This window comes from Sander lucioperca, chromosome 22 (assembly GCF_008315115.2).
Source record: "Sander lucioperca isolate FBNREF2018 chromosome 22, SLUC_FBN_1.2, whole genome shotgun sequence".
Taxonomy (NCBI): domain Eukaryota; kingdom Metazoa; phylum Chordata; class Actinopteri; order Perciformes; family Percidae; genus Sander; species Sander lucioperca.
The window spans coordinates 13,099,289-13,124,328 of NC_050194.1; the positions used below are offsets into that span (position 1 = coordinate 13,099,289).

At 40.7% G+C, this 25,040-nt stretch overlaps 2 protein-coding genes across 10 annotated transcripts in view; one reads left to right on the plus strand and one right to left on the minus strand.

Moving 5' to 3' along the window:
- Positions 1-25,040, plus strand: part of si:ch211-234p6.5 (pleckstrin homology domain-containing family A member 4) — a 75,517-nt gene that overhangs the window by 44,345 nt on the left and 6,132 nt on the right. For 3 of the 7 annotated variants that reach the window (XM_031314869.2, XM_031314870.2, XM_031314868.2), the window contains exons 1-18: positions 15,321-15,625; positions 18,217-18,286; positions 18,390-18,488; positions 18,593-18,665; positions 18,776-18,876; positions 19,141-19,259; positions 19,359-19,562; positions 19,668-19,968; positions 21,061-21,120; positions 21,255-21,404; positions 22,074-22,133; positions 22,240-22,320; positions 22,440-22,592; positions 22,760-22,858; positions 23,232-23,340; positions 23,586-23,659; positions 24,159-24,257; positions 24,338-24,428. In XM_031314869.2, coding sequence (XP_031170729.1) covers positions 15,585-15,625; positions 18,217-18,286; positions 18,390-18,488; positions 18,593-18,665; positions 18,776-18,876; positions 19,141-19,259; positions 19,359-19,562; positions 19,668-19,968; positions 21,061-21,120; positions 21,255-21,404; positions 22,074-22,133; positions 22,240-22,320; positions 22,440-22,592; positions 22,760-22,858; positions 23,232-23,340; positions 23,586-23,659; positions 24,159-24,257; positions 24,338-24,428 — 1,984 coding nt within the window. In that variant the 5' untranslated portion in view covers positions 15,321-15,584. Of the gene's footprint in view, positions 1-15,320; positions 15,626-17,150; positions 17,672-18,216; positions 18,287-18,389; positions 18,489-18,592; positions 18,666-18,775; positions 18,877-19,140; positions 19,260-19,358; positions 19,563-19,667; positions 19,969-21,060; positions 21,121-21,254; positions 21,405-22,073; positions 22,134-22,239; positions 22,321-22,439; positions 22,593-22,759; positions 22,859-23,231; positions 23,341-23,585; positions 23,660-24,158; positions 24,258-24,337; positions 24,429-25,040 lie in introns of those variants that run through there. The other 4 variants (XM_031314863.2, XM_031314864.2, XM_031314865.2 and 1 more) reach the window with 4 other exon arrangements.
- On the minus strand, positions 8,787-12,327 carry LOC116061033 (mating-type protein A-alpha Z4-like). 3 transcript variants are annotated; one of them, XM_035997320.1, is made up of 4 exons: positions 12,029-12,327; positions 10,161-10,787; positions 9,846-9,911; positions 8,787-9,662 (listed from the first exon to the last, which is right to left on the minus strand). In XM_035997320.1, the coding sequence occupies exons 1-4, from the start codon at positions 12,120-12,122 to the stop codon at positions 9,001-9,003; spliced, it is 1,449 nt and encodes a 482-aa protein (XP_035853213.1). In that variant the 5' UTR covers positions 12,123-12,327; the 3' UTR covers positions 8,787-9,000. The 3 variants fall into 3 exon arrangements, with proteins under 3 accessions (XP_035853213.1, XP_035853214.1, XP_031170745.2); XM_035997321.1 differs by having other exon boundaries at positions 8,787-9,281; positions 9,531-9,911; XM_031314885.2 differs by having other exon boundaries at positions 8,787-9,911.

The following is a 25,040-nucleotide window of genomic DNA, read 5'->3' on the forward strand; positions in this document are numbered from 1 at the left end:
AGTCCCTTTGCTTCTTCTTCACCCAGAACATCGCCTTGGAATTGGGTGGCACCTACACCGGGGTCCTGGGTGCAGCTGACGCTATGGACTTACTACACCCTGCTACGCTCTGCGTTTCCCCGCAGTGTCCGACTGCGTCCTGCCGCGTCCAACCGCGTCCACCCAGGCTGCTGTGCCACACTACACCCCGTAACGCCCTGCTGTGCCCTACTATGACATGAACTACTATGACTACCATTGTGATCACTGCTTCACTATCTTTATTATGACTATTATTGCCACCATTCACCACTCCCCCAACTGGTGCCGTCAGACACCGCCTACCAAGAGTCTGGGTCTGTCCGAGGTTTCTTCCTAACAAAAAAAGGGAGTTTTTCCTCGCCACTGTCGCAATAGCTACTGCTAATGCTTGCTCTTGAGGCAACCACTGTAATAGTTGGGGCTTCGTAAACTACAGAGTTTGGTCTAGACCTACTCTATCTGTAAAGTGTCTCGAGATATCTCTTGTTATGATTTGATACTATAAATAAAATTGAATTGAATTGAAATTAACTGCTGGATGTGTGAATAAACAACTTTTTGCTAACCAGTTATTGCAGGTTTAGTCAGTCCTGCTCATAGACTGCAGGTTATACTATACTTAGCTACAAAAGTATATTTATTCATGGCAAAGGTTCATCCACAGCTGCAGTAATGTTATAGCTAGCAACCGTTTACTAGCTACTATATAATGTAGGGTAATTTGATTATTAAAGTCAGTACTTTTTTACATAGCCTACTGTAATTGTAATTGACGTGTAAATGCTTTGAAAAAAGCTATCAATATGGTAATATTTTTCTGAAGTTATAAATATAAATATCACTTAAATGTAGGTAAAACTGTCTTTCTGTGTAAAGTAATGTGTGTAAGTGGTGATGCAATTCACAGTTGAGATGTGACCCACTACTTCATATACCTGACAAAAGTGCCTGATCAGGAAGAAAGATCCCTAAATTTACATAGGAATTGACTATGGATAATTTTTGACACACCTTTGGGGTACTACAAAAGTAAATCAGCAATCCAAAGATCTTTCGAGGAACAAAAATATGTTATAATCTTTTTGTTACTTCGGGGGGAAGTTATTTAATTAACATGTAGCCCCATTTTGGCAATGCACTGAAGGTATTTGAGGCCCAATCTTATATTACATTGAGTGCAAATTCCAAATGGGATACTTGATGAATGTTTACATAGTAGATATAGGTTGTCACACCTCCTAAATATTTCCCAAAAACACTTACTACATTTGAAAATAATGTATAAACAAATATTTGTTTCACTAAAGATTGAAATACTGTAAACAAAGATATAGTTACATAAGTGTGTGTATATGTACACCTGTGATCAGAGACATCTAAGTATGATTTATGCAGTGGTGCCTATGATGAGTATAAGTGAGAATTTATGGTCGGTGAGCACAACAGTTAAACCTGCAAGACATCCATCGTGGTGCAAAGAAAACACAACTGGAGACCATGATCCTAGAATAATCACACCCAGAGCGCCAGTGCCTTACATGTTAGTTTCTAGATGTGATGTATCTAGATTAGCCTATGCTAGGCATGTGAGTGAGTGGTAACTCTAAGCTTGTGTCGTGAGCAAAGTGGTATATGCTATATAAGTGACACATATAGCATGACACATAGGTTCGGAGAAAGAGAGTGTCCCACTTTTCATGCTCCACTGCTTTGCACACAATACAGACTCTGAATACCAGTCAATAAACACTTCAAATCAAAGTCCAAATGCTTTACAGCTAAACAAAGTCATTTATGATGTTTATGATGCATCCATATATGACTTTGAAATACACAAATTGTGAAATGTACAGTATAATTCATTAACAGCATTTTTTTTTTCATGTCAATGTCCTTACGTCACATTTAAGACATGTCTAACACTTGTAAAACAACTCAATTAGTTGTGTTCAGTAGCTGGTTCTAAATTACATCGATGTGCTCCCATGATGGTATTATTCCAACCTGGTCCAACACCACCCCATCAATGGTATGCAGCACTCATTAATGCTGGCACTATTGGTCCCAGCAGATTTACTGTCATGTGGCTACTGGCCCGCATTCAAATTGTACAGTCTAGCATGGCCTGGCTGGGAGCATCAGTTACATGATGCTCTCTCTTACAGAACACACACACACACACACACACACACACACACACACACACCTAATAAGGACAGCACGCAGGAGCCGTTAGGGGAACATGTCTATGTCAAAAAGAAAAAAAGCAGACACAAAGTGTCTGGTTTTCCAAAAATGATTGACCAGTTCACATTTCTTCACAGAGGTAAATGGGACCCAGTGTGTTTGGTGTGTTCACAGCACCTTTCAGTGCTCAAGGAATATAATTCGCCACCATTGTCAGACTACAGTTGAAAACGAAGACATATTGCACTTATCTTTATTAAGATATCTCAGGCTGTTCATCATCTGTTTTGTAAATAGACTGTTAACTATGTACTTATACCCTTTTACACTAAAAGAAAGAGTTGTTATTAATACGTTATGTTGGTTTTTCTGGTCCGGCCTACTTGAGATAGAATTGGGCTGTATGTTGCCCAACAACTAAATTGAGTTTGACGCACCTGTTATGTATTAAACTACACAACAGTATGACGTTATTAAAACTAGCTCTCCCAAAACTTTAAAATTGTGTTTGCACATCAATGCACCAGTAACATTAATCCAATTATATATTACTGACCATAAAGCCATATTATATCTTTATCATTTTTACTTTTCATAATTTAGGTACATTTTTAATCAATACTTATGCAATTGTACTTTGAGATCAGAACAGAACCTGTATTACTAGTAATGGAGTATTGCTACGGGTACTTGACATATAAAGAATCTGAGAACTTATTCGGCCACTGCAAATTTGTTTTGTCGTCTGGGTTGTTCCTTCACCTTACATTACTGAAGAAAACAGCATCATCTTCTGTTAAAAGTGATTCATTACAAGCCAGACATGTTGGCACTGGCTTCTGTATGTTTACCCTGCTATAATATAGTTGTCGTGTAACACCATAAAGCATTTCTGTGTGTATTTTAGCCACATTTTATATCTACATTACTTATTGATTTGAATATTTTTTTGTAAATCAGTCAAAAGAAGCTGTAAATGATGTAGATTAGTGATTAGTAAATTAAAAATTACTAAACAGCTCCACCTGCTGGATATTTGTCATTTGTACACAACAAAAAGCAAAACATTTTATTCACATTAAGGACTGACTGCATGCTGAAATGTATATGCCTCCCTGTGCATTTGGAACACAATAAAATAGAATGATGAATGGGAACATATAGAAACGCATCATAAATTTAATTAAGATGAAATCTTATAGATACACTTTCTATAATATTCTTTCTGCATTATTTTTAATTTACTTTCATAGAATTTTTTGACTAAGTGGGGACTGTATTGAAATTTCATACAACTATAAAACAACATTTCATAATATTTGGTTAAGTTTTAATTTAAATTTTGTTCATTGCATCATTTAAAAAGTTCACTTTATTTATTTATTTATGTATTTATTTATTTATTATTATTTATTTCAAATTTACTTATGCAATTATTTAATATTGAACACTTTGGGGGCTCCTTATATTACGGGTTACTGTGGCGACACGCTAACTGTCTTATGTCAAGAACCACATTTCCCATGAGCCTTGAAACCACTGTCCCTGCTTCCTAAATGAGCGCGCCCCACAGGTTGTTTAGTGTGTAACAGGAGATGATAAGTAGCCCACAGCTGTCAGTCAACAGGGCTGATTGTGTAGTATGCTAAAAGGGATGGCTCGTAAATATCTAAAGGGGGATTCGTCCCCTGTGAGAACTAGACATCCTGGGCATCTGAGGTCACGACCATCCTGGTCAAAACCAAATGGCCTGGACATGTGAGATACTAATTATAAGATGGCATGATTAGTTAAGTGTTGAGCAATGGTTGGACTGTTTTGTGCTGTATGCACAGTACGTGCTGAGGTTGAAAAATAACATAAATACCAACCAGCTAGGCATTTAGACTGCTTTCCTGTGAGAGTATATTTAGACATGATTTTCCTCCTATCTCATTGTTCATATCATAGCTCTTAAAATGCCTTTCATATCTTCCTCTTGTACAGCAATAATGCCAGCTCTCCTGAGGCATCTGTAGTGGCCCCAAGCTTTCACTGTTCCTTTAAGAGCTTTTCTCTCTGTATAGGTTTTCGATGTTATTTAGGAATAGAAACACTCACACTCTTGTTTTCACCTTATGCACTGCATAGCTAATTTCTTATGGATGGATTAGTGAAGCACCATCTTTTTTCGTGTCGTGCATGCAAGTTGAGGCACTTCAGATTCTATCTTGAGAATATTTGAAGAACTCCACAAGATGCTGACTCAGTGCAGTAGAAAACTTAAATGTAGCCTGCCATCTGTGAAAATGTTTTTGCCTAATTGTGAAAAACCTTTAAAGTCTAGACTGACTAATTTTAAGACAATGGGATTATGTCTGATATTGAATATAGATATTATGATTGTACTTTCCAAAATGTAAACTGTAAGTTTGTCAAAGATGCTTTAGTTTAGTTTAGAATGTTTTAGAATGTAGCTTCACCGACTTAATTTATATCAACATGTAGTATTATGAGTATTGTATACAGTATAATACGTATTGCATACATACCAAATTATTCAAAATAACAATAATGATGCAACACAGTTAAAAGTAACACAGTAATGCTTTCGAGTCAATTGAAAATCAGAACACACTTAATCACAATTTGCACTATATTTATTTCTGAATGACATAAGAATTACACTATTGTTTATATATGTAAAAAGAAACATTTAGAAAGTTTTCTTACATGTATTGCATTAGTTAACAGATAAACAGTATACACTAACATACTGTATTTAAATTCACAAACTAACTTTTAGAATATTTTAATTCAGTCTCTGTGTCTGTGGTGACAGCTTCCTGTGTATGTGAGGAGCTTCCCAAACCCACCAGCCCAGAAGAAGAAGAAGCAGATGGTAACAACTTCCTCTGTGCTGGTCGGGCAGGGGCTCCAAAGTCCTCACTGGGTCTTCAGACAGTAATTGGTGCCTGGAAGCAAGTAGGGTCCAGTGGTCTGCTGTGGTGCAGGGTCTGCCTGAGATGATTGGCTGGTTCAAGTCCATTCTCAGCTGCCCGACGAGTGCCAAAATCACAGAGGAATCCTGCCCTGTTAAAACAGGCAAACAAGTGAGTAATGTTGAACACAGCTATGCAATATTGCATTGTTGGTAGGTGTTTTGTTGAATTTGGCCTCCAATGATAGAATGATAAACAATGAATGGAATAATATTCAAGAAGGTTTCTGTAATTAATATAATCCACATGTGTAGAGGTAACTTATTGCCACTTTATGTCCCTATGGTACTTTTGTAGTCTAAAGCCGCCAACACATGATCTGCGGCAAAACTGCTCTGCGCCGGCCGTTCCATTGTTTTCCTATGGAGAGAGCGGTGCCAACTAGGCGCAGCGCTATCCTTGGCGTCGCGCACTGCTCGGAATTGCCGCCATGCGACCTCGTTGCTGCTGACCTTTCAAGGCACAACCAATTCCAGAATGTTCCTGTGCTGCGCTTTGCCTCTCTGCGCCCTACCTCGCAGTTTTGCTGCGGATCATGTGTAGGCGGCTTTAGTGAGGGGATTACTTACTTAGCCGACTGAAAGAAAGGCGACCACCGCTCTCATGCTGGTTCTGTAGTCATCCTGGTCCTGTAGTTGTCCATCCTTCTCATCTGGTCTGCTCTCATGCTGGTTCTGTAGTCATCCTGGTCCTGTAGTTGTCCATCCTTCTCATCTGGTCTGCTCTCATGCTGGTTCTGTAGTCATCCTGGTCCTGTAGTCATCCGTCCTTCTCATCTGGTCTGCTCTCATGCTGGTTCTGTAGTCATCCTGGTCCTGTAGTTGTCCATCCTTCTCATCTGGTCTGCTCTCATGCTGGTTCTGTAGTCATCCTGGTCCTGTAGTCATCCATCCTTCTCATCCGGTCCAGAGTAAACACCTAGAAAAATACATAACAGTATAACAGAGTGAGTAAGATTTATAATGCCTTAACTATTTAATAAGTGAGATTACTGTCATGAATTGTTAACTTACCTCTGGTATAGGCATCTACAGCTACATTTAAAAAGCCAAAGAACAACAAGTGCCCGTGGGCAAAACGCTGAACCCCACATTGCTCCCAATGGTCAGGCCAGTGCTTTGCATGGTAGCTTGCTGCCATTAGTGTGAGAATGACAGTGCTACATAAATGCAATCAAATAATAATAGGTTTATTTGATATATCCTGTTTTACAGACAGTCACAAAGTGCTTCACATGAGAAAAAATGTTGAAAAATAAGACCCAATAACAGACAAATTAACAAGAAGAAAAGAAATTAAATACCAATGGAAATAAAAATTCAAAAAAAATTACAAACACAAAATTACAAACATGAGACAAACCCAGTTTGAACAGGCGAGTCTTCAGCTGCTTTTCCATCCATCCATCCATCTTCTTCCGCTTATCCGGTAACGGGTCGCAGGGGTAGCAGCTCCAGCAGGGGACCCCAAACTTCCCTTTCCCGAGCCACATTAACCAGCTCTGACTGGGGGATCCCGAGGCGTTCCCAGGCCAGGTTGGAGATATAATCCCTCCACCTAGTCCTGGGTCTTCCCCGAGGCCTCCTCCCAGCTGGACGTGCCTGGAAAACCTCCCTAGGGAGGCGCCCAGGGGGCATCCTTACCAGATGCCCGAACCACCTCAACTGGCTCCTTTCGACGCGAAGGAGCAGCGGCTCTACTCCGAGCTCCTCACGGATGACTGAGCTTCTCACCCTATCTCTAAGGGAGACGCCAGCCACCCTCCTGAGGAAACCCATTTCGGCCGCTTGTACCCTGGATCTCGTTCTTTCGGTCATGACTCCAGCTGCTTTTAAAAAGCATTAACAGAGACTGCATATCCTTAAGCAATGTCCCCTCTTTTTCTGGCATCTTTCATGGCTGGGATCAATTCCTTGCATTTCTGTTGAACATATTCTGAGAAGTCTTCATCAACAAAGGTGTTTGTGCCTTTAGAGAACTTTGTTTTCTCCAATAGAGCAAGCCTGTCCTTACATCTGAGAAACTTAACCACTATTGGCCTTGGTTTTTCTCCTTGGCCAGGTGATTTACCAGAGTGATGGACATGTCAAGTTTTTTTTTTTAGATGATTTTCCTGATCTTCTCCTCAGATTGTTACAGGTAATCAGCTTTACCATTCATGTTGTTAAGGCTTGAGCTGATTGTTCTGACTAGTGCAGTGCCTGTTCAAAACTTGCCTGTTTGGAATGTACTGATGGCTTGGCCACCTGTATTGCTGCTTGCAGCTTTCTCCAGAACCATTTTACCCCAAAATAACTTACAGAAGAACCCCAAAGCACTTATATGCAACAGTAGGCCTATACTACTTACTTACTGTGCACTTGTACTTCAGAAGAAAACAGAAAACATTGTACTGCTACATTTACCTGACAGAGAATGTTGCAGATTCAGATTCTACTCACAAAATATCACAATTAAAATATGATGAATTAAATATCCAGCATTATATTAGAGTTGAAAAAATGTACTTTGAAGTAGCCTATATTGTGCTGATAATGCCTCTCTTTTACTTTAACTAAACATTTCATAGTAGAACTTGTACTGTGGCGTCACAGGCGGTTTTACCATACAGTATGGCATAGGTAAAGTCCCTTGTGAATGTGTGTTTTTTGTAATTTTTTATAAAACTCAACCTGTAACACATGTTGCAGCGCGGTTCAATCAGACGCAGTTCAGCTGCGGCTCATATAGAGAGTCAGGGAAGCAGGGAACCCAGCTGAGCAGCGTGCAGAACAGCCGGAGAAATATGCGCAACAGCTGACAACAAAACAACGTGCTGGAGAGCCCCAACCTGTAACACATGTTGCAGTTCAGTTTTTGGCAGATGATCCGTTTCTGGCACACAGGTGAAGAATGACATCAATGAACCTTGTAGGGATGTAGCAACTCCCCGCCCCCGCTGTTGTACTGCGCATGTGGGGGGACACACTCACTCACAGAGATTCCTTGAATTTATAAATAGATGCCATTGTTCAGCTCTTTACATTGAATTGACAAGTTGTCAAAAATGATTGTCATCCACTTGAATTTGGGTATATTGCAGACTCGATTTGAGGTCACATAGCTCCTTTGAGACCCCATCTCTGGTCTTTTGTTGAAGGAGTCCATGAGCATTTGAACAAAGCCCTCCTGCTGTTGGAGTAAGTAAGTCCTTGTAAAAGGTCTTCTACTGTTCAAGGAGGTCATGTACCTGTGCAGTGGTGATTACAGTCTTAATCACTTTTCATAGCCTTGGGTGGCATGGTTTCACTCTTTGCTGTGGAAGGAAGTAGGCCTTAGGAATCACAGGATGGTATTCAGCCTTGGTATTTGCACTGGTCCAATCATTAAAATCCAATATATTTGGACAATAGGATACAATATATTGGTGTTACCCCAGATTAGCAGTTCAGGGAAGATATTTCCAAGGATTGGGTTGATTTTTGTCAGATTGTCTCAAGCCCAAGCTCTCAGTCAAGCATGGTGGCAGCCATCTGAGATTACTGTCATTAATTGTTAACCTACCTCTGGTATAGGCATCTATAGCTTAGTTTTAAAAGTATATATATATATAAATAACCCTGGTGCAAGATGCTACCTGAGTCATAGCCAACCACGCCAGAAACATGGGAAGGCTATCTAAGTCTTTGCCAGCCTTCAAGATTACAAAGGGACAATCCTGCTTCCAGATATGTACAAATAGGCACTGGTGCAAGACGCTACCAAGGGATTTATCTACCCAGCCAGACGCAAAGGTTTTCCAATCCTGCAGCAAACAGTCCCAAACTCTGTCCTAATCAGAGTCGCTGTCTTCAGTTCTTCTCATGTAATCAAAAGGACCCATCCAGTATCTCCTGAATGGGGAGGGACCAAGGCCTGAAGTCGAGGGTGCAGACTCCCTGGAGCTGTCTTCCCTTCTTCTGTATGTGGAGGGGCCGAGGCCTGAAGTCGAGGGTGCAGACTCCCTGGAGCTGTCTTCCCTTCTTCTGTATGTGGAGGGGCCGAGGCCTGAAGTCGAGGGTGCAGACTCCCTGGAGCTGTCTTCCCTTCTTCTGTATGTGGAGGGGCCGAGGCCTGAAGTCGAGGGTGGTGACTCATCGTGGCTGTCCTCACAATTCCACTTCAGCCTCTTTGTACTTACCTGCAAGGTGTCGCTCTCTTCCCTGTTTCTCTTTGCGGAGGAGCCGAGGCCTGAAGTCGAGGGTGCAGACTCCCTGGAGCTGTCTTCCCTTCTTCTGTATGTGGAGGGGCCGAGGCCTGAAGTCGAGGGTGCAGACTCCCTGGAGCTGTCTTCCCTTCTTCTGTATGTGGAGGGGCCAAGGCCTGAAGTCGAGGGTGCAGACTCCCTGGAGCTGTCTTCCCTTCTTCTGTATGTGGAGGGGCCGAGGCCTGAAGTCGAGGGTGCAGACTCCCTGGAGCTGTCTTCCCTTCTTCTGTATGTGGAGGGGCCGAGGCCTGAAGTCGAGGGTGGTGACTCATCGTGGCTGTCCTCACAATTCCACTTCAGCCTCTTTGTACTTACCTGCAAGGTGTCGCTCTCTTCCCTGTTTCTCTTTGCGGAGGAGCCGAGGCCTGAAGTCGAGGGTGCAGACTCCCTGGAGCTGTCTTCCCTTCTTCTGTATGTGGAGGGGCCAAGGCCTGAAGTCGAGGGTGCAGACTCCCTGGAGCTGTCTTCCCTTCTTCTGTATGTGGAGGGGCCGAGGCCTGAAGTCGAGGGTGCAGACTCCCTGGAGCTGTCTTCCCTTCTTCTGTATGTGGAGGGGCCGAGGCCTGAAGTCGAGGGTGGTGACTCATCGTGGCTGTCCTCACAATTCCACTTCAGCCTCTTTGTACTTACCTGCAAGGTGTCGCTCTCTTCCCTGTTTCTCTTTGCGGAGGAGCCGAGGCCTGAAGTCGAGGGTGCAGACTCCTCGTAGCTGTCTTCCCTGCTTCTGTATATGTAGGGGCCGAGACCTAAAGTCGAGGGCGGTGACTCATCGTGGCTGTCCTCACAATTCCACTTCAGCCTCTTCGTACTTACCTGCAAGGTGTCGCTCTCTTCCCTGCTTCTCTTTGTGGAGGAGCCGAGGCCTGAGGTTGAAGGTGCAGACTCTTCTGACCTTTGAGAGGCTGAGGGAAGACCATCTTCAGGTTGTCTCACTTGCAGCGCAGGAAGCTCCTGCTGCAGACTACCAAATGGGCAGAACCAGAATGGAGCACCAGTGGGAAAGGAAGGACACACTGGTAGACATTGATGCCAACATTTTGGAGGTGGGAAGTGCTGGATGAGAGGGGAGTAAGGTAGGATGTCGTTATCATCATTATAATCAACATCCTCGTCAATGTCCTCTTGCTCCTCTTCCTCTGCATCCTCGTCCTCTTCAGACATGGAGCCATACCCAGAATCTTCAGACCAGTCAGACCAATCGTCCTCATCATCGGTGTCTTCATCATCCTCCTCCTCGTCGGTGTCCTCAAGTTGATGGTCATCTTCTCCGAGAGGGGGAAAACGGTGACCAATGTTATACTCACCTTCCTCATACTCACCTTCCTCTTCAGGGAGGCCAGGTTCTGCAGGACGTAGGATGTTGTCTACATGGCCTGATGGGGAACAGAGATCAAATGTAAAACTTCATGTTTAACTAAAATGTCTAATGTGACTTCAAATAATTAGGATTTCTCATAACATTAAATATTTTGATTAAATTAGCAACAATTAAAGTTAAAATAATAACAGCATACATACTTATACTATGACTGCATTACATGTGTCATAAAGCCACCAACAGACAAAAGGCTATACCCTTTTTAACAGTAATGCCAAATATTCTGCAGTTTTGCCTCAGTTATTTTGAACAGATGATGCATTCATGTAAAAATAATCATTATTTACTATTCTTGGTCACATTGAAAAACTAGCCGAACTGTTGATCTGTCAAAATAAAAAATACTGTTGACTTGATATTACAATTGTATTCAGATATGTAGCTGAAGAGTGTAACTCATAAAAACCCCCAAAAATAAAAGTTTGGAAACTAAACTGGACATATAAACATGTTTTCTGGTCGATTTATCAGAGTTGCTGAATAGAGAGCACATAACAGCTACAATAATAATACAAATGGTAATAATAATCACTTGTAATAATAATAATCGTTAATCATAAGGTGTAGGCTACAAGAACATCGCTTTGTAATTGTTGGGAGAGTAAAGAATCTCGCGTTATGCGCTTTTGAGCACGGAGAGCTACACAATTCAACTGCCAGACACAGAGCTCGAAAAAAACGTGGATACATGTTATGATAAAAGAAGTTAATATAATTTGATAAACTTTGAAACTAAACAAACGAACTCCGCGTTCCAACCACACACATTAACGTGCCCTGGTTTGATTACACCTGTGCGTCTTGACCTCCCGACGTTCGATCCTAATAGTTCCATCGTCTCCATGGTGCTCAACTATATACTTTTTTGGCATTTTATGAATTTTGGCCCGGTCGCCATCTTTTTTCAGCTAATTCGATGTATATTTTGTAAGATGTGTTGCCCTCAAACTAAGATATCGAATCCATACACTAATTGTTGATAAATTCCACACGTGTCCCGCGATATTTAAGACATGCTGTCTAGCAAATCATTATTTTACAGGAGAAATTGTCAAGTAAAAGTCTGTTTCAACCTGTGTTTTTCCATCAGGCCTAACGTTAATGGCTGTCCACCTTCAAATTCTAAAAGTGACACCGATTTCTACAACTACTGATAAAGATTGGCTATTTTTATGGAATAAATCAATGAATCAGAGATAAGTAGGCTATATTAAAAAAATATAAAAGTTGTCTTACCTGCAACTATCTGCAACCCATGGGCGCATCCCCTCAGAAACTCCTGCAGGTGCTCCTCAGGTACTATAGGCATACGACCATCACCAGAGTCCATTACCAAGCTCTTTCTTTGACCACAGTGTCAGTGATTCAGTAGTTGTGTTGTTCTTTGTTGTTCTTTTGTTTTTCCAAAGGATCAGTTTGCAGTAGGTTATCTCCAGCGGTTTGCTTTCCACAGATTTGTTTTTGCATGAAGCCCAAGTCAAAATGCAAAGTGAGAAATCAGAATGGTCTGCAGCCCTTATATAGGCTCAGTGGGTCATCGTTCTGTTTCCATGACATTAATTGACGTGCACGCCTGCATGTGATTGGCCGAATGACATTGTGAGTTATTACTTAGGCATTGTAAACTTTTTACAACCTGTTTCAATAATAATTAAAAAAATATATCACACCAAATCAAATAGGGCTTCTACAAATAGCCTAGTTAAAGTTGAATAAACAGGCAGAGAGACTTTGCTAAGCTTTCTGTAAGTATCCATGAATGAACGTTATTTGCATTTTGTTGACAAATACATTAAAACATTTTTTTTTTTAAATGCCCCTCAAGCTAGCTGGCTCGACCACCAGGTCTTGCTGTTCTCTGTTTCCTTCTCTCTGATATACTTCTCCTCGTTGATGTTGTAAAGTTGGAAATTAGCAAATTAAAATCGATGTGAAATCTTGTCGAATGGCTTTGAACCTGCATCTCTACATTGATGATCAGAATCCTTAACCACTGCTCCATCTCCAGCACATTGAAGCTGAGAGATAAAGAAGATCAGACTAAAGCTGCAGAAACTTCACCTTCATCAAACAGCAGAATAATAGTTTTGAGACTGAAACCTGTTCACACTGAAACATGTTCATGCTCACAAAATGACAAAGTCTAATTCTTCTCTGTGACAGCCATTATGGTTGACAGAGTCCTGAGAGCTCAGATGTTAGAGAAGCTGCTCCACAGTCTGAGGGCTGTGGGTTCAAATTCCACTGCTGATTTTTGCCTTTTCCTTCTGTCATATTGTGAAAACCCTTTTATTTTATCAACCTTTATTTTATCAACTTTCCTAACTTGTGGAAGTGACTCGTATCCCAGCTGAAATGTAGCAGAGCTGCAGAGGAGTTTTACCCTGTCAATAGCTTTGTGTCTTTATGATACAGACTGATTGATTTTAACAATAAGAGACACCTTAATGAAACATCCATCTAAGGGTTGACAGAAGGAAACCACAAAAATTACAAGTGGGATCCAAACTCACAACCTTTAGATTGAGGAGCAGGATTCTCTGAGAGTACTTTAATATTTTGATTAGCCTGCAAATTCAGGGGATTGCTCCACATTTGTGGGCGTTAACGATAGATAGGTTTCAGGTTATTTAATGGATAAATAGAGGTATTGAAATCTACAGTATGAAAGGGTTTTGATTGGTTATTTCTTTCATTTAAGGTCTTTCATAAAACACTTTTTGTTCTGGCTTTTTATTTGAGCCAATCCTTTCTTTCCTGTTCAGGGTTATGAATGGCTTTCTGTATGGTTTAAGGGGTTTTCAGATGTCAGTAGTAAAAAAGAAAAACTGTGCTTAAGGAGTTTTGATCCCACAACCTTTAGACTGTGGAACAGTTTCTCTATCAGCTTTTGTTCTCAGGACTCCAGAAGAGGAGGTGAGTTTTACAGAGAAGAATTGGATTTTGTTTGTCTGTATGCACATGCTTTAATGTGAATATGTTTTAGTGTCAACATGTTTCAGTCTGCAGGTTGACAAAGGTGAAGTTTATCCAGTTTGATCTGTTTTGTCTCTCTGGTTCGTTGCGTCAACCAGTGTTGAAGGTGGACCAGTGGTTAAAGACACCGACTGAGGACGGTGAGAAGTGGGTTTCTTACCCAGCCTGAGGTAGGCGTATGCAACACTGGAGGGAATGTGATGAATGCATGTTTGTAAGTGGTTTAATTTGTCTTAATGCTCTCGATTTCAACCGCTTGGATCACAAAATACGTTTCGTGTCGATTTCAACTTGCGAATTTCCAAATTTACAACATCGTCCAAGGAGGATCAACTTTTGAAATTTCTGAATTTACAACATCCTCTGAAGGAAGAAAGGACATCATCCCCTGAGGAAGAAACAGAGAACACGTAAGTCCAAGTTAGCCCAGGTGGTCAAGCTAGCTAGCTTAGCTAGCTTGCTTAGCTAGCTTGACGGGCATTTCAAAAAATATTCTTTGCTTTTGTTATCACTTTAAATGTGTGTGTTTTAGTGCTCTGCAGGCTGTCCAGCTGACTCTGCAGGTGATAGAGGAGCTGATGATGAGACCTTCACCTGCATATTACATATTATACAGTAAACCTGCCTTATTAAGATGTTAATGGATCATCTGCATGCTTTTAGTTTAGAACTTTTATCTTAATTAAAGTGTTTTTAAACCCTTACAGAAAACCCTGTACAGACTAATATCACAGGTTACACTGATGAAATAGACTTTGGTATCATGCAATGTTGTTAGTTCTGTGTGTGTGTGTGTGTGTGTGTGTGTGTGTGTGTGTGTGTGTGTGTGTGTGTGTTCCTGTCCGCCTGCCTGGGAACCCTTTGCAATGTCAGGCTGCCCACACCACTCACTCTCGTCCAGCCTGGTATGTCATCCACCATTGGCCCTCAGCTCTGTGCCTCAGCCAGCCATGTCCATCACTCCTCTAACATTATACAGTATATTGCTTTATTATATTGTAGCATGCCAGAGAAAAGCTTACGTATAATCATTACTATTGATGATTTAATTATATTGTTAATTATAACAATTACTAACTTTTCTAGATGTATGCTATTTAAATATATTTTTCTTATCCAATCTGAACTGTTTTCTTGCTGTTTTAACTTTGCCTCAATACTCATATCAGTGGATAATTACATTGCTCTATTATAGCTTCAATATATAACTCTTGCACCGTGGTTTGATTATTTGCTGCATTAAGCAAGTTGTGTTTATCAGTTTGAAAGTGCAGTAACATAATGCCTTTGAGCCTTTGCACTCACATGTCAGAGCACACCCTTCCTACTCTGAATGGTTAGGCCTTTATCAAGCATCCAAAACTTTAATCGTCATAAAGCTAGATCCAAATAGCCGACAAATGAAATTCAAATAATGCAAAGGGGCAGAGAAAAAAAAAGGAAGAACAGCTGTTTTTTTTTTTTTTATAAATAAATTCCTAAATCTAAACCCACACTCAGCAAAAAACAGAGAGGCTGTCAAGGGCAGCGTGAGAGGGAGGGGCACTGAAGTGGAGGGGGGGGAGGCTCACAGAGAGTGCACTGTTAAAGGACAGAAGAGTGTTAACAGCCAGCATAGGTAGATCATCGGACAAACGCTGCAGCTACAAGTCAGAACAGAGGGAAGGAGTGAGAAACGGATAGGCAGGTTCACAGGAGAGGAGAGAAGCGGAGTATAGCAGGGGAGGGTTGAAGCTGTTTGGGCAACAGGAGCTTTTGCTAACCAGGAAGAGGGCAGACAAGCCTGAGGAGATGCTGTGAGGAAGAGTGCCAAGTGATGGAGCTTGAAGCAGTCAGCAGGCGGGCACAATTAGTCAGGTACAGCAATATGGCATCTTCATTATGATTTATGTCTTGTCATTCTGAGTAGTATTCAAACATTCGTTATAAAGTATTGCTACAGAGATATGTTTGAGTTTATTTCAGTGTTGCTTTATTAATCCTGTATTTCCATTCATTTATAAGTTTACAGTATACATTGAACAAAATAAATGGCTGTTGATCAAGGTTAGCAGTATTGTGAACAGCGATGTGATGTACTATCTGTGGCTGAGCTACTACAGATTGACTGGGAGACTTTTTCTCAGCTTTGCCAAGCTGTGATAGTCCAGCTGTATTTGCCCAGCAACTTTTATGCCTCCTATAACCCTTCACTGTGGGAAGATATATGAAATATACTGTGTACAATAATCCAGTATCCTGACATGAGGTTTTCAAATTAATAGTTGTGACAGCACCTTACATCACCACTTTACACATCAAGGTTAAACGTATAGTGATGTTTTGGTTGACATTAAAATACATGAGAATGTAGGAGGTATGCAAATGTTTTTGTTGATTGAGAGGGAGGATATTTTATTCAACATGCTCTGTTTCCAACTTCACATGATGCTCCAGAGTCTTTTGGGCACCACAAAGCACACTCTGTGTGGTAAACAGACCCACCATTTGTCCTTCCCTCAATCCCTCTTTAGCATTTTAAGTCTTCTCCTCCCCAAGAAAGTCACCCCCACTGATTAAGAAGGAGATTTTCCAAATAGTTCACAACACCCACGTAACCCCCAGCGGCTATGAGGTTGTTAGTCTCTGCTCTCATCTCTCACAAAGGCTTGATTATTTTCCCTCATGTCTTACTCATAGAGGATTGTGGTTGTTACCGCCATAGACTGCGGCAGTCTTTGCGTGTGGAGGCTCAGTGTGAGATGTTTCTCATGAATTTTTATCTTCAAGTTCATCTGTACTGCTGTTTCATGGGGGTCAACAATAACTGTACAGTTCAGATAAGCTGTAAAATGAAGCTTTGCTAACGCAGCTACAACAGGTACATATAAATTGAAGTTGCTGATAATTAGTTTAAATAAGAATATTTTTTTCGTAGTCAAGTGAGTCTGTAAATGAAGTGATTACTTTATAACATTATACATACAATACATACATGCATCTATGCATACATAAACTGCAAATACAGTACATACATACAGTACAGTGCACACATAAAGTAGTGTAGCATACAAAAATAAATAAAAGTATTGTTCAAAAACATACAAATTTAAATTTAAGAAATACATACAGCAATCACTTTGGTAGTAAGTAGAAATTTAAGAAAAATGAAATTCAAGAAATACTGTAAGTAGCAATTTAAGACATAAAAAAGGATTTTAAGAAGATAGATCAGATCTAATTTTGCATATATGTCATTATAAGGGTCTGGCAATGCAATACTAAACACAAGAAAATATATATATATACTGCACATCTAGAAAACATTGGCAAACATTATTCAAGTTTTACTTGAATGACAAAGTTTATTATATAAGAAATATGCTGATTAAACCTTGTGATCCTGTGCCTGAAGAGACTGCATGACTCTACAGAACCACACAAACCTGTGACACAGTGACGCCCACACCTCCCTAAACATTTGTCTTCAACAGGCCACTTTACGTCCCCGGCACGACGCTCTTTTATTTTGGTTCTCTGTCCTCAGCAGTCAATGCTGCAGTTCTGCAGTTTGGGACACATTCCAAATCTCGTCTCTCATACCAGCCCGTCCCTGCTGCCAGATTGGTTTTCACACAGTCCCTGGCCCCTCCCTGCTACCACGGCGATGCAGCTGTCACCTGTCAGTTTCGTGGTGGGGATGCGCACCAGCCTGTTGTGGCTCAGAATAGAATTGTGGGAGAGTTTTCACTGGAAGTGGGAGAGCAACAACACCAAGTCACTAAGAGAGGATGAACAGTTGACTAGGAAAAAATCTCAACTATATGGGAATGTGGCAAATGGGTGCTCGGAGGTTTACAGGGTGCTGCTCATGGGAGTGACTGACTGCTTCTACAGAGGGAGACTCTGGTTCAGATTGTATTGGTAAGGCCTCATGTCTTAGCCTCACTCAGAGCAACCATTCCATTCAAATGTTTAAGAAGATAGAAGAAGAAGATATAGGGAAGCGTTGTTCAGAAATGGTCACGTAACATGCATATTATATGTATATATATAATATGCATGTCAAAACTATATATATATATATATATATATAGTTTTGACATTTTCTTGGCAGTAAGGAAACCAGGTGTTAATTCAGAGGTTGTGGTAAACTATGTGTGGATCTTTTATTATGTGATTTCTTTACTTGATTGAGCTTTTATTCAAAAATCCATTACAAGTGAGATATTTTGTGTATTTGTATATGTGTGTACCACTAAGTAAATACTGGATGATCTTGAATGAAGCTATACTCTTATAAACACACCTGTACATAAAAAAAAAAGGTTAGGCTTTAGTTTGGGTGCAAACACTGACATTTTGGATGTAACATTTGCATCCAACTCTAATTACCTCATCTTCCTTTCCTTTTTTATGGTAGTCCATCTGGCTGTTTTTAACTGCAGTCTTAATGTTTCATACTGCAGAATGGATGACCAGGACAGAGTAAGCCAAGCATCCAGCGTGGCCACCATTTCCTACTTTCCTGTCATAAAGGTATGTTTTACGTTTGCATATTGTCATTCTGTGCACATGTGGACCGCTTACTTTGAAACTGTTGATGCATAGAAATGTATGTAACTCCATCTTCGGGTAACAGGAAAGCAATGGAAAGCTACAAACATTTGGGAAAAGATGTCAGGCTGCCAAGAGAGACCCCAACTGTCCTGTGGTCATCAGAGGATGGCTCAACAAAAAAGTAATGTTCTAAACATGGTGTGCTTAACAATTTATAACTTCATCATTGCATGTAGAAGAGTGAGTTAAGCAAAGAGCAACCCCTAATGAATCTCCCTTCTGCAGGACAGCTCTGGTTTGAAGCTATGGAAGAGAAGGTGGTTTGTCCTCTCCAACTTCTGTCTGTTTTACTATAAAGGTACACAGCTTGTAGCCCAGCCCTTTGTCTGGAATGAAATGCTTTAATGTCCTCTGACTGTACAACAATGCATCTCGTTTTTCGTGCACTTCATTTCTGTCCCCCACTAGACAGTAGAGAAGAATCTGTGCTGGGCAGCATCCCACTGCCGAGCTACAAAATCCTGTTCTGCATGCCGCGAGAATGCAAGAACAGAAAGTTCACCTTCAAGGTATAAATTAATAACTTGTTGACATTTGATTTGGAGTCTTGCCTTTTAAAGCTGCTGTTGCTGATCACCAAAATAAACTCTTCTACAGGAGCTATTCTTACTCCATCGTCTCTCAATATGCATCCAATTAGGCCAAATTAAAGCAAGATTTCTATTTGGGGTTTCAGTATTTTGGTCAGTTTTATCTAATTCATTACCTTCAGCTCAACCAAGGATCCTTTATGAGGGGAACAATAACACTGTGAATGCTTTCTGTAAAACTAGGTGGTACACCAGGGAATGCGCTCTTATTTCTTCAGTGCTGACACTCAGGAGGACATGTTGGGTTGGGTCCGAGCCCTCAGTCAGTCTGCTGCAATGGAGCCAAACTGCTCCCTGAACAGGTACAGCACATTTCACTGTGTACAAAAGGTGTTATACAGTGAAAATCAAAACATATTTCATTTTTTTGCTTTTTTGACCTGCATCTCTGATCATTTCAGGCGTTGCTCAAGTTATCAGGATTTCACACAGATGGGTGGCAGCAGTGAATCGGTGGACTTCCCTAAACCCCCCTCTGATGGGGAGGGTCCCTCCCAAAGACACAGGCACATCAGCAGGACTCTGAGCGAACCGAGTCATCTCAGGATGGGGACATCGCAGTCAGAGCAGAGGGGGAGGCGGAGTGTGCGTCAGAGAAACAGCAGGTGGCCAAATCTGTATGTGTGAATGGCACATATTTAAATCCCAGTTTACTTGACGAAAGAAAGATCCCAGCTTTGGCATTTCTGTTCTGTTTTCTCTTCAAACAGAACACCCAGCCCTTCTGGGCTTAGCAGAAGAGCCTGTGGTCCACACCAAGAGGAAGACTCTCTTCCTGACCAAAACACACCACCACCCACTCAGACAGAGATGATGCGTTCAGGTTCTTTGACCTCAAGAGGTCAGCTGGGGTCACGACCTCATACACCAGTGGGAAGGGTTGACATTCGACCTCACGATGACTCGGGCATGTTGCCACAAACCCTGTACTACGCACCTGCCTCACCTAACCTGGAGTTCAAATCCACTCCTAACACTCCAGTCACGGAGAGGTGGCAAAACCTAAGCAAGGTCAGGACCTGTTTGGTTTATCTTGATCATTAAATATACTCCAATTGCATGGGTTATAAAAAATAATCAATATTCATTCATTTGTAATTTGTCCCCCAACTTTCAAATTTATTTGTCACATGCATAGTCATGCACTTACAACAAGCAGTGAAATGAATTCCTGATTCCACTCCAAGTCGAGTGTTGGAGGTATAGGCTAGGGCTGGGCAACATATTGATATTATATCGATATATGACTAGATATCGTCTTAGATTTTCGATATCATAATATCGTAATATGGCAAACCTTTTCCTGGTTTTACAGGCTGCATTACAGTAAAGTGATGTAATTTTCTGAACTTACCAGACTTACTCACTGTTTTATTATTTGCCTTTCCCCACTTAGTCATTATATCCACATTATTGCTGATTATTTATCTAAATTCTTATTGTGAAAATATTTTTGTGATCGTCGACATATCAACATCGATCTATTTGCTCAAGAATATATGATATTTGATTTTCTCCATATTGCCCAGCTCTAGTATCGGCCTCACAGATGTCTGCCTTCTCTCAAATAATTTTTTTTTAAAACTCCTACACCTGCCAATAGTGAGATGTAAACGTTAATGGCGTCCGCCTCGGCTGAGCTGTAACGTTAGCTAGCTAAGGTGAGCTAGCAGCAAGAAGGACATCCATGAGTAAGCTTCTTTCTGCATCGTGATACAGTTGGCATGTGTAGTTCAGTAAAAAGAAAATAGTTCCTAGATGAAACTGCTCACAACCAGGTCTGAATTATTTTGAGTAACCGGATCATGAATTCTAGAAAGAGACATTGCTGTTGAGTTTTTTTTTTCAAGTGTATTTTTCTGGCACTTTGAGCTTCTCAATTCGAGTGCCATCTAGTTTCACTATATCAGAGAGAAGGCAGACATCTTTAGGGCCGATATCTCCAACACTGGGTAACTCACACCTAAACAATCTAGACTGATAAATAGCACTACAGGTATGAGGAAAAATATGTATTTTGGATTTTGAGGTGAACTGTCCCTTCAATATCATTTTGTCTCACCAAACACCTCATGTTACTCACATCTTTTTCATTGTTTACAGCCTATACCTACCTATGGGTCTGTCCATCATATCTCGGGTGGGAGACGATCTTTAGGAAAGGTGATTATAGTTTGAACAATACATTTACAGCAAACACCCAGCCTAGTGTGCAGCAGTGTACAGTAGCACGCTATGTTTTGTATAATTCCATGTGTTCTCTGTTCTTATCATCCACGTACTGTCTCTTCCTTCAGAGCTACTCCACAGGGGCACATGCAGACTTACTGCCCCCTTTACCCCCCTCATCGAGAACCGCACATGCTCCCCACCCCCCACACCACCACCACCACCATCATCACCATCACCGCAGCAATGTATCTGTCCGTGTGCTACCGCCAGCTATGGTACAGCCCTCTTTGCTGCGCCTTGTGTTCCTGTGGTGTCTTGTGTGGTTCAACTTTATACCTATGTTGTGTTGTTCGTATGTCTCCAAAAAAATATTGTTTGTGTGTTGTCTCTAACCGTGCATACTAATTTGTATCGATATGAGAAACAGTTTTTTTTAGTCCTTGTGATATGTTCTGTGTACTGTATGTCACTGACTTTTTGATGTGTGTGTCACTGTGCTATATTGTCGCTAATGCTTATTGTGTCAGTTTATTTTTGACTAATAAATCATATATTGTGATCTTGTTTTATTGTGTGTAATATCTTTGTCTAATTATGATTAGTTTTGCCGTGATTATGCTACATAAAATGAAATGCCAAATTACAAATGTATCTTAATTTTCTGTACAATGTTAGGCTGTGGCCTCTGTTTGTCTCACCCAGAGGGCTGAAGCTTGTGCTGTGCTCTTTTGAAAGACGTTAACATTGAAATTTCAAGCATTCACCTACATTAAGAGACTGTCAGCACAAAGGATTTCATAAAAACATGTTCAAAAATGATCTCATAAAAATTCTATTTACAATCACATATGGATAAAAGCTGGAACACAGGAAGAAGCCATATCAAAAGAACACTGTTTTATAATTTTAAAAAAAGTACTGTTTAACAAAATGATGCATTTTAGGTCCAGAAGCCTGACCCAAGGGAAATCCCACCAATCAGGCCTCTTGAAAGTGATGCAGACGTGAGTATTCACAATGTTCTGTAACTGTCACCAGAGTACGGTGCCATTATTTATCATCTTATTAGATGTTTCTCTCTGAGTTTTGATTTAGAGTTTCCCTCTTCAGGTTGTATTGACGAGGTTATGTGGGTGTGACAAGCTGCTCCAGTCTCTGTCTGTAGAACTGGCCCAGCTACAGATGGATAAGGTGAGTAATTACAACATAAGACTACAAATGTAAGGCTATTTACATTATAAATAGCAAACAGTATTGTGACTGGTTTAAGAATAAAAAAAATAAATAAAGACTTTTTTTTCCTGTTGCAGGACAGCGTCCAGTGTGCATTAGAGGTGTCCAGACTGCAGCTGGAGGAGTGGAAAAGCCAGGGGCCCAGAGCCCAGGAAGAAGCACTGGCCCAGAAGGCTTTGCTCCAGGAAGAGCTGGTCACAATCCGGGCCAGAATGTGTGATGTATCATTGGTATGTAATAAGCATGGAGGGCAGGGAACCAGAATGACAATGGCTCTACATGAGTTCATTGGATGTGATATGTACATAAACTGCAGATTCTGCTGTTGATTTACTTGTTTTTTTTATATTCATTATGTTTTTTTATATTTCACAAATCTTCAAATCTTTTTATTCAGGAAATGGAGAGGGTGTGGAGTCAATATGAAAGAATGGAGAGTGAATTGTCGGTTATCCGTTCTCATCTTCAGCACATCTGCAACTTTGGAGTGCCACAGGTATTTGAACTACAATAATGTGTGATATGTGTGTGTTTATAGTTTTTAGCCACTGACCTTCAAGTCATAAATGTCTTGCTACAAAACATTAAGGCTCGGGCACCTGGGTAGCTCACCTGGTAGTGTGCACGCCCATATGTAGAGGTTTACTCCTCCACGTGGTGGCCGCGGGTTCGACTCCAACCTGTGGCCCTTTGCTGCATGTCATTCCCCCCTCTCTCTCCCCTTTCATGCCTGCAGCTGTCCTATAAATATAATGGCCAAAAATAATAATAACATTTTTTTTAATAATAAAAAAAAAAAAAAGAACATTAGCTCATCGTGCCTGAAGATATTTCATAAGTCATATCTTTTCTTTCTTTCCTTTTATCAGGACCAGTCTCAGGCCCAGAGAGAGCTGTGGATGATGGAGGACATCCTAGCTGGACTAAAGATCAACAGGGATCACTTCCGCTTCCTGCTGGGACTACAGAGGCATCACAGTAAGCTTCAGCTCTCCCTCCCTGCCATGCTGAGAGTCTGTGTAGAAGTTTAGACTGTATAATTATGCCTGTAGAGTGTAACAGGTAACAAAAATAAAGTGTTGTTTCAATGTTTTGGCGTTCGGTTTTGAAGTCTTGAAAGATCAAACAATTACTTCTTGTCTTGTCTCGTCTTGGTTATGCACATGAAACCTGACAATAGATGAACAGTGTCAACACTGTGACCTGTACTGTCTTCCCCTCAGTGTTCCAGCCGACATCTCCACATCCTGGATCCCCTGGCTCTCCAACAGAGAGGCTGCAGAGTGGACTGCCAATGGTACGACTCCTGTCCATTGTTCCTTTGTCAGCGACCCCTGACGTTTGCTTTCTGGTTATAAATAAACGTGAAATTGTTGTCTACTTAATGCCAAGGTTAAGTCCATCCGATGACTAGATCTTTGAGTCTTGCAGGTGTTTTCTTACAGTATGGCCACAGCATTTGGTTTTTTATTCACAAAATTGATCTAAATTCCTACAACATATAGATCTTCTTACTGCTAATTTATTCGTAATGTGAGGGCTTTATATGATCTGCTCTCCTCTTTGGAGTCTAGCTCATTGAAATAAATACCATAGTGGATCAACAGAACAGCAGGATTTGCAAGCCAGAATTGTCTATGCCATTTTCTGCCTTCATCCAGATATTATTAATGAGTTTGTCAGTTGGGTTGTGTTGTCTATCATCATATCAAAACATGCAGTATTAAGTCTTTATCAATCTGGTATGGATGCACTAAGATCTTCTATCATATCCCTTGTGACTATGATCCCTGCAGGATGTGGAACAAGAGCCACCACTTCGCCCACCGTTACCCCAGGAGCTACAGGAAAGCCACCAGAGCAGGGATCAGGGCTGGACAGAGTCCCCATATGAGGTGTGAAATATAGACATTATCAATGACAAACATTATCAAGGTAAAAATGTTTGACTTTTTTTCCTCTGCTTATGTTTCAGGGAATCTACAGCAACACTGTTGAGCCTGTACAGAGAAGAGGAAACAGCCAGCCTGACCTCCTTAATGTGAAAGCAGCGAAAGACTTGTTTGGTTGGCACAGATATACTCATATAATACACAGTTCATAGAAATGGTGATATTGCAGGGTTTCCGCAGGGTCTTAAAAATTCTAAAATTTCAAAATCAATACTTTAGGCCTTAAAAAGTCCTAAATTCGCTGAAGTATTGTGTTCTATGTTTTAAATCATTTTAAACAGGTGTTAATTTTCCTACGTTCATGCAACGCTCTCTCAAATGCTTTTTTTTTTAAATTCCATGGTGTTGTAGTTCTTTCAAATATAACTTCTCAGTAGTATGATTACAAATGAGACCAACATGTAACTTACTGTATATTGCAGCCAATCAGCTTTCGTGTCATTGGTGCGAGTCTCTTTCGGGTTGTACCACAGATATAAAACGGTTTTTATTCTTCAGCTATGGGGAAGTGCAAGTTTAGCGATACTGAAAAAACTGAATTTAGGGCTTAGTAGATGTTGTGATAAAGGTCTTAAATTCCATTCATAGTGGTCTTAAAAAGGTCTTAAAAGTCTTAAATTTGACTTGGTGAAACCTGCAGAAACTCTGTATTAATACAATGGCATGCAGATTTGTATTTTCTAACATATCTAATATTAAACAGATTAAATAGGTGTTTAATGCAAA

What these genes read in the sequence shown, in the direction of transcription:
- LOC116061033 (XM_031314885.2), bottom strand. Translation starts at nt 12,122, where the DNA reads ATGGACTCTGGTGATGGTCGTATGCCTATAGTACCTGAGGAGCACCTG. An exon ending in TGGGTTGCAGATAGTTGCAG is followed by an intron (nt 10,788 to 12,028) that starts GTAAGACAACTT and finishes GTTCCCCATCAG; the next exon opens with GCCATGTAGACAACATCCTA. An exon ending in GTCACCGCCCTCGACTTTAG is followed by an intron (nt 9,912 to 10,160) that starts GTCTCGGCCCCT and finishes CCTCGACTTCAG; the next exon opens with GCCTCGGCCCCTCCACATAC.